At 37.5% G+C, this 13220-nt stretch overlaps 1 protein-coding gene across 10 annotated transcripts in view; it reads left to right on the forward strand.

The window, feature by feature from the left end:
- Positions 1 to 13220, forward strand: part of fryl (furry homolog, like) — a 79678-nt gene that overhangs the window by 32592 nt on the left and 33866 nt on the right. For 7 of the 10 annotated variants that reach the window (XR_008908696.1, XM_056764840.1, XM_056764841.1 and 4 more), the window contains 11 exons: positions 1745 to 1959; positions 3427 to 3480; positions 5696 to 5835; positions 6372 to 6468; positions 6681 to 6760; positions 7102 to 7182; positions 8192 to 8360; positions 9452 to 9544; positions 10058 to 10156; positions 10466 to 10567; positions 12701 to 12745. Coding sequence is in view for 9 of the 10 variants with exons in the window: in XM_056764836.1 (XP_056620814.1) it covers positions 1745 to 1959; positions 3427 to 3480; positions 5696 to 5835; positions 6372 to 6468; positions 6681 to 6760; positions 7102 to 7182; positions 8192 to 8360; positions 9452 to 9544; positions 10058 to 10156; positions 10466 to 10567; positions 12701 to 12745 (1175 nt within the window). In the remaining variant the exon portion in view is untranslated. The remainder of the gene's footprint in view (positions 1 to 1744; positions 1960 to 3426; positions 3481 to 5695; positions 5836 to 6371; positions 6469 to 6680; positions 6761 to 7101; positions 7183 to 8191; positions 8361 to 9451; positions 9545 to 10057; positions 10157 to 10465; positions 10568 to 12700; positions 12746 to 13220) is intronic. The other 3 variants (XM_056764837.1, XM_056764839.1, XM_056764842.1) reach the window with 1 other exon arrangement.

The raw sequence follows: 13220 nt of genomic DNA on the forward strand, positions 1-13220 counted from the left end.
GATATGTACAGTTTTTCCAGTATTTCTGCATTAAGGACTGAATCGAAAGTGTGTTATTATTTTACATGCGATATCTTAATCAGATTTATTATAGTTTTATTTAGTTTTACTTATATTCAAAATTTAATTAGATTTAGCAATTATAAAAAAGAATAATTAATTTTTATTTTAGTTTTATTTTAGTTTTTGTGTTTTATTATTTTAGTGCTTTCAACTTATTTCAATTTATTTTTGAGGCAACATTTCAATTTTTTCTATAATTAAGTTTCTCCCAATTATTTGTTGGTCAATATTTGATTTGATTTCAAAGTTTCCAAAGTTTTAATTTTAGTAAACTAATATAACCTTGATCTTAATGTGTGATTTTGGGAAAGAATGCATTAGGTGATGGTTTTCTCTTGTAAAATATAGAAAAAGTGGATGATGTAGGTAGCAGGTCAGTATTTACTTGTGATACAGCATCTAAAAACTGTCAACAATGTTAAGATTGGATAGTTGAGCCTTGTAAGCACAATGTCCCTGACATCATATATATGCTTTTGTAGTTTTACAGCTGTCATGTCACTCTTGGTCTTGCAAGCTGAGGCATTTCAGCTGCAGGCACAGTTCTGATACGAGAGCTCATACGAAGGCAGACTTAAAGTGATTTGTTAACCCTCTTGTCATTCAAAACGTGTATGTGACCCTTTCTTCTGTGGAACACAAAATAAGTTATTTTGAGGAATATCTCTGTGATTTTGTGTCCATGTCAATGGTGACCATGTTTGGTGACCAGTGTTCTTTGAGAAATCATCTTCTGTGTTCTGCAGACGAAGTCATACAGGTTAGGAATGACATGGGTGTGAGTAAATGATGAAAGAATTTTCATTTTGGGTGAAGTCATTCTTTGAGTATTCTGAGAATTTAGTTTTGACCCAGTTTTAAAGCCTTGTTGCATGTTTCCTTTGTGGAGAATGCGGTCCCAGAACACGTAGTGCTCGACATGGAAATTAACCCAACATTGAATACCAAGCTTGAGAAATATTTGGTACATTTAAATCTCTCTATTACTAAAAAAAGTAGTAGGCATAAAGATTAGGAGTATTTTACGTATACCTCATAATTTAATGTTATATCTTCAGACTTTATTGACAGATGATTGAAATTTCATTTTCAATGGCAAACATGACCGATGAGATGGCATTTGATTTATCACATGATACATGAAAGCCGTTTATTTAGCATACTGAGGCATTTTCATTGGCTTCCGTTGAAGCAGAACAGCCTGTGCTCTCTGTTGGGTTCCAGCCGTGTTATGCATATTTGAGCTAACCTTTGCCCTAACCCATATTTGAGCTTTGAAGAGGAGTTTCTTTTCCCCCGTTCCCATAGAAACAAACAAGTTAGCGCAACGCACAAATCAAATGAATGCATTGGCAGTTTGAGAACTTTTCGTGCCCAGGCAAAACTTCTGTTTGGTGCAAACATTTTGTATCAACACACAGATAATCGTTCTCAGTTTTAAACATATTTGTCTTTACCTGTTCTACAAGTGAAACCATGTGATTTCCCCCCCCCCCCTTCATTTGATAGTAGACAATTTGATGTTGTCTTTGCTGTGTCTCATGTTCTTGTTATTTCAGCTCATTTGCACCAATCCATATAACTGATACTTGACTTGAACTTGTGTTCAGAGATGTTGTGTGCTTCATAAGCATTCATAAAGCATAATGCTGTCCCTCTCTCTTTTTCTCTCTCTTAATAGCCTCTGTCCCTGTAAGCAACAGCAGTGTGAGTAGGCGAGGAACTTCCCCCTCGGCCCCCCCAAGCTGGGAGAAGCGTTGCAACCAACCCGCCACCATGTCCAGCATCACCATCGACCCCGAGCTCAAGCCCGGGGAATTCGTCATCAAGAGCCTTTTCGCAGAGTTCGCTGTGCTTGCCGAAAAGAAGATCGAGGTGGTCATGGCCGAACCGCTGGTCAGTATAATCCAGCTGTGTGTGTTTGCAGGATTGTTTGGTGTCCAATGTGGTCATGCTAACTTGAGGTTGCAAAAGGGTTATTCGGACATTATCATGGTGTTGATGTCACAAATGAGTGTGTTGTCCCAGATATATAATGAATAGGATTGATGAATCTGAAGAGAAGATCCAGTAATGCTGCAGTGGTGACCAATGTCTATAGAGCATACTTGTGCAATAATACTTTTGTTTAAAAAAACAACATTAAAAGCAATTAGGATATCATTTAAAACGTTAATTTGTTTTCTATTACACTGCATTGAACATAAAACAGTGTTTCTGTGGCTCGGTTGATGGACTTTGTAGAGAGCATTTGAGTTGCAGGTTTGATTTTTGCCTTGAATGAATGTGTTTGCTGTATGCAGAAAAGTATTTTGTGTTGAGTTTTCTGTTAGCCGTCACCTGAGGTCAATGTTCAGACAGTGTGCTGCGAGGCCATGTTGACTTATTTAGGGAAAAAGAGGTGATTGTGAAGGTTCTTTAACACGCACACATAAATCAGGTGTATTCCCAGAAACAGAAGCAGAGGTTTGCATTCTTGAAATGCTCTCTTCTGTTCAATTCTTCTCGCCTCGCAGAAGAGTACTCGCACATTTTCTGCAGATTTGCCCTTAAACGCTTCCTCTCAATGTTACTTCTCTCTCTCTTTGTGTTTACACAGAGGTACACTGAGCACCCTCTCAGTTTACACAGCAACTGAAACTTGTAATGTCTGCATCAGGGGGCTGCAGAGAAGAGCTGCTTTATAAAACCATGTCTCTTTAAGTGTGTTCTCAGCTCTTTTGCTCTTCTTACTCATTGTAAAGTGTTTGGTTCCACTGTAATAACTATTTATATTCTTCTTCAAAATAGAAACAAGGAGTCATTAGCTTTATTTGAGTTTCCTTTGTTAGTTTCTCTCTTTGTCCTGCAGCTGAGCAGCTCAGACCGCATTAGCTGCATTACATATCCTCAGCAATGGATGCAGAGATGCGATACATGGGTGTGTCGATTATTATTTTATTTTTTATTATTAAATTAATCAGATTATTTCAAATCTCCTATTTGAATTGAAATGTATTATCTACATATGGTTGAAAACATCTTGATACTGTCATATAGTGAAGCCAGTATTGCGTATTGTAGAATCGTGAGCTAAGTGTATTACACCCCTAGTGATCTACAGTAGTTCTGCCCGGTGTGTTAGCAAAGAAGCATTCTGTTCTGCTGCTCATTTTGCATGCAATTGTTTTTCTTAAAGGTGCAGCGGGTGCTCTGTAAACTGCTAATGAAAGATTCAAATATAACTCTTTCATGCCAAAAGGTTTCATAAATAAAAAGAACCTCAAGGGAAAATATGACACCTTTCCGTGACATGATCTCTGTCATATAAACGGGTTTGTGGATTGTTGGAGTAATGATGGAAGTGTGTTTGTGTTTTTACAGGAGAAGCCCCTGTCCCGCTCACTGCAAAGAGGAGAAGATGCACAATTTGATCAGGTTGGTTGTGTGTGTATGCAGGTTTTAGAGGGCAACGTTTTTGAATAGGCTCACAAACAAAGTAAAACATCTTGTGAAAGTCATCAGCTTTTTGCTTTAATGATTTATCAGTTATACTAGAAGTATAAAAGAGTCAACATATCCATCCAGGCCTATATATTTGTATGTATAAAGAAACATGTTAGATAAATAAATGTGATGTTCTAAAAGCAAAATACCGTTATTAATGTTGAATGTATTACCCGAAAGAGAAACATTTTCAGTTCAAATTTATTTTACTTTATGATAAATTTATAAAGAAAAATCTGAATATGCATGAAGAAGAACCTTTTTATATTGCAAAGTAATAATGTTCAGTAGACTATGGCAGTGTCTTTTTTCTCTGAAACTTTCTGGGGACCCCTTAGAAACTTCTGGAGGCCCCCTGGGGACCCCGGACACCATTTTAAAAGTCCCTGATCTGAATACATGTGTCTTTGTATGAATATATTAATCAGAGTAGATTTTCTGCTGTTGTATACTCTATAGGTAAACATTTTCCACCTTCATCCAGCTCTCTCGCTCACGCACTCATTTCTGATTGGTGCAGAACTTTTAACAGTAGAGTTGCAGCAAAATGCCTCGTTTAGCAAAACCCAAAGCAAATGAGACATCATCCTGCAATGGATCCAGCCAGCACTATTAGACCTCTGTGTGTCAGAAAGAATGAGCCAATGGGAATGTGCGCTGTATGCAGAAATCCACAGCAAATGTGTCTGTGTGCTCTATGCTTTAGAGTTTTTGGTGTGCGTGTGTGCGCTAATGTAGCCAAAAGCAGATTCGCTGTGTCATCCGCAGCAGTAGATCAGCACATGCTGCCGGGTATGTGTGTGTGAATATATAACTTCAGGGTGTTGGAGCGTGTTAGCCAAGTGGCATAAGGGCAGGGGGAGCAGTTACATAACTCTCCTTATCAACATATATCATCCTGTCCAACACACATATATACTTTCCCTTGTCTTACCTGAACCTTTACAAAAGCAGTGGGCTTCATAGTATGACACCACATTGAATATCTGAGAAAGTCGAGTTTTAAAGTCCACGTGAACCGGAAGTTGCGATTGTTTTTACTTCCGTATTTTGACACATTTTTCCAAGTGAAATGGACTTTGAATTCGTAAAATCGTGGTTGTGATCTTTCTCTGCGATTTGATTGGTTGTAATAAAACAGCAGTTGCATTTTGAAATGGATCTGTCAGCAGATCGATGGTCGTAGGGGTGGAGTCTCACCTATGTCATTAAAGACGGATAGTCATTACAGGACGGAAGTGCATTTTCAGATTTTAAAGTCTATGAGGGCACACAAGTTTTAAAAAGAGAATGACATTGATAAACTATTTACAATAAACGCTGCAATATTTCACGAAAAAATTGCCTTTATCGTATTTTTATTTCACTGGGACTTTAACCTAGAATGTTTTGAGAAAATTCTAACAAAGGAACAATGACATCATATGAACTATTTTGTAAATCACTAATCAAATTTAAGCAAATTTTTCACATTTGCCTTGTTAACAAAAGGTACAAAAACACACATTTTACTCTTCGCATTACTAACACACCTGTGCAGCGTCTGGAAGTGTTAAATAAGTGATATGTGTAGTGACTGCGGAGCGATGAGCTGTGTTGAACCAAACAGTCGGCTTACACACATCTCCTCCAATGCCACCGCTCATAGATACTGCGTTTGTGACTGCTGGTGCCAGGTTACTGCAGTAAAAGGTTGAGTAGCCAATGGACACATTATCCTACACCCATCCTGCCCTTACTACAGAACAGATCAATACCTGAATGCGCTCAAAGATGCTGCATGCTCTCCTTATTTCTTTCTGCATCGCTCTTTTGGATATCAAATGAGGTTCAGTGCATTCACAGTGCATTTAAAGGAATAGTTTATTGAAAAAGAAAAATTCCTTTCTTCCTAGATCTATGTGACTTTCTTTCTAAAGCTGAACACAATTGGAGCTATATTAAATAAAAGCCTGGCTATGTAATGACTTGGGTCCAGAGTTTTGACGATTCAAGAATTGCATCCATCCAAGTAATCTATACAACTCCAGGGGGTTAATAACTGTCTTTTGAAGATGACAACAATGTGCTTTCGTGAAAGTTGTTTCTTCTGTGTTTAGTATTATAAGCCACATTATTAAGCAGTATTGCCGTGTTTGTATTACAGTTAATAAGCTCTATGAGCTCCATAGCAGAACACTGTTTGCCTTCGCTGTTGCGGACGTTGTTTGACTGGTACAGAAGACAGAGCGGAACAGAAGATGAGTCGTACGAGTACAGGCCTCGCTCCAGCACCAAGTCTAAAGGGTGAGGAAAGACGCACAGGTTCTCTGTAGCATCTCTAGCTGTCTTGTGCTCATGAAACACTCGTTGCGTCAGCTCATGCCCTAGTGTCTTGCTTTCTCTGTTTTATCTTGTTTTCAAAACTTTACAGACAGGATTGGGATGCTAAATGAAATTTGAGTAACATTTACTAACCATATTTTTTTACAATCTTCAACAAAGGTCGACATTAATGGGAAGTAACATATAACCACAGACATTCCTGTCAAGACGGGATTTGATTTGATTCTCAGCCGGAGTTTTAAAACGGGAGGCAAATTGCTCTGTAATTTTTACTAGATTTGTTTAAGTAAAACACATGTTTGCTTTGTACAAGATCAAGATCACATTTGCAAATTTGCCCAGCTTTTTCAGGTTATACTAGTTCCATCCAAATCTACGCAGACTACCTTTTAATAAATTAAAACAATGTATTCATGTATTAATAATTTGGATTGCTACAAATGTGTTGTCATTCTAACTTGTGTATTCCTGTACTAATTTAAAATCTCTCTCTTTAGAGATGAACAACATCGGGACAAAGACTTTCTCCTGGAACGAAGGGACTTAGCCATAGACTTCATTTTTTGTTTAGTTTCAGTGGAAGTTTTGAAACAGGTGAGGTTTGGGTGTGTGTGTGTGTGTGTGTATATATATATATATATGCGTGTGTGCTTTATAGCCTAGGTGTGGTGTTTTTAAAGTTACGAGAGAGAGCTGTGTTGTGACAAACATGCTTAGACTTGCTAACACAATATCCTGGTTCGTGAAGTGAAACGTTGACCTTCACATTACAGATGTGCTAATGATATAGAAACGTTTTCTTATAGATTCCACTTCATCCAGTGCCAGACACCTTAGTACAAGAAGTCCTTAACCTGGCATTCAAGCACTTTAAACACAAAGAGGGGTGAGTGCATGTACACTAACACACACCTTTTTATGGAAAATATACTGTACATGGCTGCATAAATGCAAACCCAATGACAGACGGGCGCGCATGCACCTGATTCCTGAAACTCCCTATAAACAACCTATAACTTGAGTTTTATCACCTACAAGTTTATGAGCTGTCCAAGTCTTACCCAGCCCTTCTTATTGCAAACACTGCAGACTTGTGTCAGTTACATCTGATTCAGAGGACTGTGCCACACAAACGCAGTCATAAGTATGTTTTCATCAGGTGTGTTACTTTCTGGATAATGTGTATTATTGTGTTATTAATCTTGGATATCGCTGTTTGCCTGACAGGTACTCGGGCCCCAACACTGGTAATGTGCATATCATTGCTGATCTGTACGCTGAGGTCATCGGAGTCCTCGCCCAGTCAAAGTGAGTTCCTCTTACCGGCTCACTTTAGTCATGCATACTATTTGCACATTTTAGAAAGGTTTACTTTTTCAAATCTATTTAATAACTTTATCTAAATACAAATGGCAGATATTTTTTAAATAAATATGTATTCCACATAGGAATAGGTTTCTTATGAAGATTGCTATTTTAAGGTCACATGACCATTTTTGCTATTTAATGTAGTTAAAAACTGATTTCAAACAAGTGAAATGTAAATAAATGATCTGCTATGACGATCAATGATCAGTTATGACATGATGTGTGTAATAATGACTCAAGTTATTTATTTAAAATGTTATTTAGTGTCTCCATTACATGTAGCCACAGGGAATAGAAATAAAGACACTTGTCTTTGTTTATTGCAAACCAAACAGCAGAAGGTTGAAGTAGAGTCTAGCCCATCCATTGAGGTCTTTAGTAAAAGCACAGTCAGATATATTATTACCCTTTCAGAATTCACAAAGCCATCGAACCCTTCTCCTTCTGTCACACTGGCTCGCCTCAAGCTGTATACAGAGCTCTGAATGATTTGTACGGGCTTTGAACACGTTTACTGTTTCTGTAATTCTCCCCACGCCACACGCTAAGACTCCCTCACTGCTACATGAAGCTGTCTGTTTAAGCTGTAATGTAATTTAGCTCTTCGCTGTAGTAGTGACGGCCTGAAATTGATTTACCACAGTGCTCAACAGTGCTCATGATTTCCTGTGCTGAGCTAGTTTACCTAAGGATTGTATTTGAAGAGCCATTTTACATAATGTGATAAAAACATGACGCATTGAGGTTCTTGTTTGAATTCAGATGGTTTTCATTACTGTAACAAGGGTTCATAGATAGATTTAATTTGGTTTGGTGACTGTGACAAACAAGACATTCTAAAGACTATGATATTTAGTGACTTGTTTTGACCTGTTATGAGTCACTGAAGTATGTGTGTTGCTGTAGTGTTAAGAGTGTAAAAACTGGGTTTTGTGTGTTCTGTGTGCAGGTTCCAGGCGGTGCGCAAGAAGTTCATCACTGAGCTGAAGGAACTGAGGCTGAAGGAACAAAGTCCTCACGTGGTGCAGAGCATCATCACTCTCATCATGGGCATGAAGTTCTTCAGGGTAAAGATGTACCCCGTCGAGGACTTTGAAGCTTCTTTCCAGTTCATGCAGGTCAGCATCCATGCATACCAATACACTCTACACGTCTCCATTGTGCACCTAATTCGCTCATCATTAACTCACCCTTGAGTTGTTCCAAATCTTTGAAAAACATTGTTCTGATAAACACAGAGAGAGATATTTGGAAGAATGCTTGTAACAAAACATTTCTTGGCAACCATTGACTACCATAGTACGGAAAAAATATAATAGTAGTTGAAGGTCCCCCAGAACTGTTTGCTTTCCCACATTCTTCAAAATATCTTCTTTTGTGTACAACAGAACAAAGAAATGTATAAAGCAATTTTCCTATTATGGTAGTCAATCGTGGCCAAGAATCTGTTTGCTTACAAGCATTCTTCCAAATATCTGCTCTGTATTCATCAGAACCAAGACATTTATACAGATGTGGAACAACTTGAGGGTGGTGGCAGATTTTTTATTTGGGGGGGGGGTGAACTGTTCCTTGTGTTGCATCATCACTGTGTAGAGATGTGCAAAACTCTCTCAAAGCTTATTGGTTGTCTCTGAATGAATAATCGGCTAGTCAGACTAAAACCACTGCCACTAATATTATTATTAGGATTTTTACATTTACACATTTAGCAGATGCTCTTATCCAAAGCGACTTGCATTGCGTTATACAATAAAAAAAGTATATGCAATCCCTGGAATCGAACCCATGACCTTGGCTTTGGAATGCAATGCTCTAGCCACTGAGCCATAGGAAAGCTTTTGTTTCCTGTAGCTTTTGTTTTATTTGGAAGCTCATAAAATCTCTTGAGTAACAATGTTTCGGGGTGGCGAGTCGACCTTTGCCAGCAAGAGTGTGTGAAGCAATATCTTTACATTAAACCTGTTACAGGCTGTTAAATCCTACACTCAAATGTTGTGTTTAACAAGCATCGTAACCCGGCGATGTTTTTATTGAGCCAGCCGCAGCACAGAGATGCTGTATTTTGTGGGCACTCATATTCGTCGTACCAAGTGCTTAATATCGGCATATGTTTTTTAGTTTAGTTACTGATATTATACATTTACAAGATTAGTTAGTACTGAGATTTGAATTTAATTGATTATTGTTTTGTGTGTTTGTGAGACAGGAATGTGCTCAGTATTTCCTTGAGGTGAAGGATAAAGATATCAAACATGCACTGGCTGGCCTGTTTGTGGAGATTCTCATCCCTGTAGCTGCTGTAAGTATCATGAAGAGCTCCGTTTCTACTAGTATACCATCATTTATACTTTATGCAGATGCGCACTGCAGAAACATAATGTGCATTCAGGATAAAATACATTATTAATATATTTTCAACTCAATTCTGGTTCTCAATATGTTGAATAACAACGCAGAGCACTGCAACTTTTCATTAGTTTCAAATAAGAGCATGTAAGTGGAGTAAAGTCACTCGAAGTGCTTTATTGCAAAATTCATGTCATTGAAAAGTTCTGCCTGGCAAAAATGTTATATATACATAAATTATAATTGAACAAAAGGTTGTGTCGCTATTGAAATTCAATTTAGCCTGTTAGGACTGTTCTTCAGTTTACATGACTGCACATGTTTTAAGAGATCTGATGTGGTACGCAATTGAAACAGAATTAGTATTTAAGACAAGATGAAGCACAGCTATATAGCTTTAAGTCATTTGTGAGATGTGTATCTCAGCAAAATGACTCATGTGTCCGAGCTTGTGTGTGTTCGGTAGGCGGTGAAGAATGAAGTGAATGTGCCGTGCCTGAAGAACTTTGTTGAGATGCTCTACCAGACGACCTTTGACCTCAGCTCAAGAAAGAAGCACTCGCTGGTACTTTGCACTTTCCCCAAATCCTTTGCTGTCTACATCATTCTCAGACTCAACATGCATCTCTTTGCCTGTATGTAAAGAAATAGGTCACCCAAAGATTCTGTCATAATTAAGTCATTGCATTCCAATCTCCTATAACTTTGTTTCTTGGGTGGAACACAAACAGAGATGTCTGCTGTATTTTCATGTAATTACAATGAATGTTGGCTTGCGCTGTATTTCTGATCTTCTGAAGTCATAACTTGATATTTGGTTCAGCTTTTCTTTTATTGACTTTATGATATTTCTCTTCTGCTTTTGTCTCTCCAGGCGTTGTACCCCTTGGTGACGTGTCTGCTGTGTGTTAGTCAGAAGCAGTTCTTCCTCAATAACTGGCACATCTTCCTTCAGAACTGCCTTTCACACCTAAAGGTACGTGTGCTCACAGTCGAGTGAACTGAACAGAATGAGTGCCTCAGCAATGTGACTTCCCGTGAGAAATCCACTGGAGATGTTAGTTTCACTGCATTAAATCATTTTGCTGTATACTTAATTCTCTTTGGTCTTGCTAAAGGTTTACAATATAAGAAAAAACTCTTCATGCCAGTTTTCCGAAGACTTGTTTATATTATGATGGGATATGAGAAAGTGTTTTAAAGTTCAACTTTATGTGCATGACCTTTAGGTACTATGATATAATACATTTCTATCAAATTCAGTTAGTCTTGCTTTAAAGAGATTCTAGTGCCAGGAGGCATGTTGGGTGGTTCATATTTAAGAATAAATGCCTTGGGTCTGTTACATCATATTGGTGAAGGGTGTGTTGGCACAAACTCCCTTTGTCTTAAAAATATCTCATGCTAATAGTATTTAATTCATTATTCCTGTGTCAACCAGTTTTTAAATCAAACTCAGAAACCTATGTGTGTTTGTGTGTGTCTTTTTCATTGTCAGTGGTTCAACTCCCAAGATGATTGTTGATTCTTTATGGTCTATTCCGAAGTGATTGATTTTTTTCCCCTTCAACCTACCATACTGTATATTGTCCAATCTGATCATGTGAATCTTGCTGATATGTCAGTGATGCTTTTGGGATAGATTCCTAATGATTTGTTGATTGCTTTTTGTGATTATGTCCTTAATTACTGTTAATCCAGATCAGAATTCTGACTGTAGTGTGAATCCACTTCAGACTGGTTCTTTGCACTTTAATCAGTTGAGCTATTCAGGAGCAACAGGGAAGTTATCCCCTGCGGTCCCGTGTAGCCCATTTAGCCGATGTTTATGGGATTTATGCTGTAGGCTCTGTGGTGGATAATTCCTCTCCTAATTGATTGATCAATGGTCTTGCTTCACAGTCCTGCTTGTCATTCTGCTTTCCTTTCTGCTCTGTTCTAACCCTGCTTCTGTTTGTCCTTTCTGACCAACAGAAAGTCATAGTAGATGCCATATCTGTCATTTAGATTTTTTTACGTAAACTTGCCTCTCCAATATTTTGAATTAGATTACGATACCAAGTTAAACCGCTAGATATTACTGTCCAGTACGGTTTATTCAAATCCGACAAAGTTACACAACACATTATACAAATTGTTTAGTTAATAAAATTAACATACAATGAAATTTTAAAAAGTTTTTATTCAACACAATGATTATACAATTAAATAATAATTTAAGTTAATATAAATTAAATATTTATATTATTAGCCACTAGCCAGACCAATAAATAAACATAAGTTGTGTCCCATTTCGGGGGCTGCAACCTTCTTAAAAACGAGGACTTGTTCTTTAAAGCACGCAACCTCAATAGTCTGAAAAAAAATTTGGACATAGCTATAGACCAGAAGTTAACTTTATGGCCAGTGCATCCGATGAAACCAGACTTTTCATTTGCGTAAAGTAAAAAATGGCATTTATTCTGAATAAAGTCTTTATAATCACAAACATTTGCTTATAATCATCCCTTAATCCTTCTTCCTGTTTAATCATTAATATTTAGAGATGAAAAAAAATTAAAGTGTTGGTACCAATGTTTTTATGCCAAGCTATTAATTTATAGACGTTTTGACATTCATATTTTGGAAGAGGAGAATTTACTATTTAAATTCACAGTTTAGCGAAGTATAAAACTCTTGGATCAAATTTACTATACATTTAGCATAAACAAGTTGTTATATTATAACATTCATCTGACATTGATATCATATTGTATCGCTAGGTCCCTGCTGATTTTTTATTTCACTTAATGAAATGTTATTTATTTTCCTAGATGTATTTGACTTAAAGCATATAATACAGTACTTCCCTAGAAGTGTTTGTCTTGTAGGACATTTTAATTAGTCTTAATAGAGTTTTTTTATAAATGTTTGAATACTTCAATAATTCTCTAGTGAATCTGACACTGAAAGTTCTATGTCCCTTACACCCTGCACTTTGTTTTGCATGTTGTAGCACAAGTTTTGTTTTAAGTTTGTCTCTTGTTCTTTTTCTAACCCGCATGTCTTCCCCATCACCATCACCCTGTCTTTTGTCATCTTTCTTTTTCTTGCACGTTATTGGCTCCAGATGCCGTCAAACAACAGCATCCGTAAGCAGATTGAGACCTTACAGGTGAGTTACAGCGGTTAGTTTAAGGGAAGTAGCCCTGGTCACGTGATTGACCCGTATTCACAGGGGAGACGTTTTGCTGATCTCCACTTCCTGAATCAACTCAGATGATGTTATTGTATTTGCAAACTATGCTGTGATATCGCCCCCTGTGGTTAGTGTTGGTCATTACATCCTTCACTGCTTCGTGCTCTTTGGTGCAGTCTTTTTGTGTGTTTGAGAGAGAGGTAAGTGACAAGTGCTTAGTCAATGAATGGAGTTGTACACGCTGTGATGAGTTCATCTCGGATTCATTAGCAGGGTTATTAGAACCCCCGTTTGCTAAATTGAACAGATTTATGAGTCATCTCTCTGTGCATCAATGCAGTTAAAGCACAAATTATGGCTCATATTGATTTTTAAACAGAGTTTGGTGCGTCATACTGCTCATTTGCTTCGTTCTGAACAGCCAGTGAACTATTGATCACTTATGATGAAG

Source organism: Triplophysa dalaica, chromosome 13 (genome assembly GCF_015846415.1).
Source record: "Triplophysa dalaica isolate WHDGS20190420 chromosome 13, ASM1584641v1, whole genome shotgun sequence".
Lineage (NCBI taxonomy): Eukaryota > Metazoa > Chordata > Actinopteri > Cypriniformes > Nemacheilidae > Triplophysa > Triplophysa dalaica.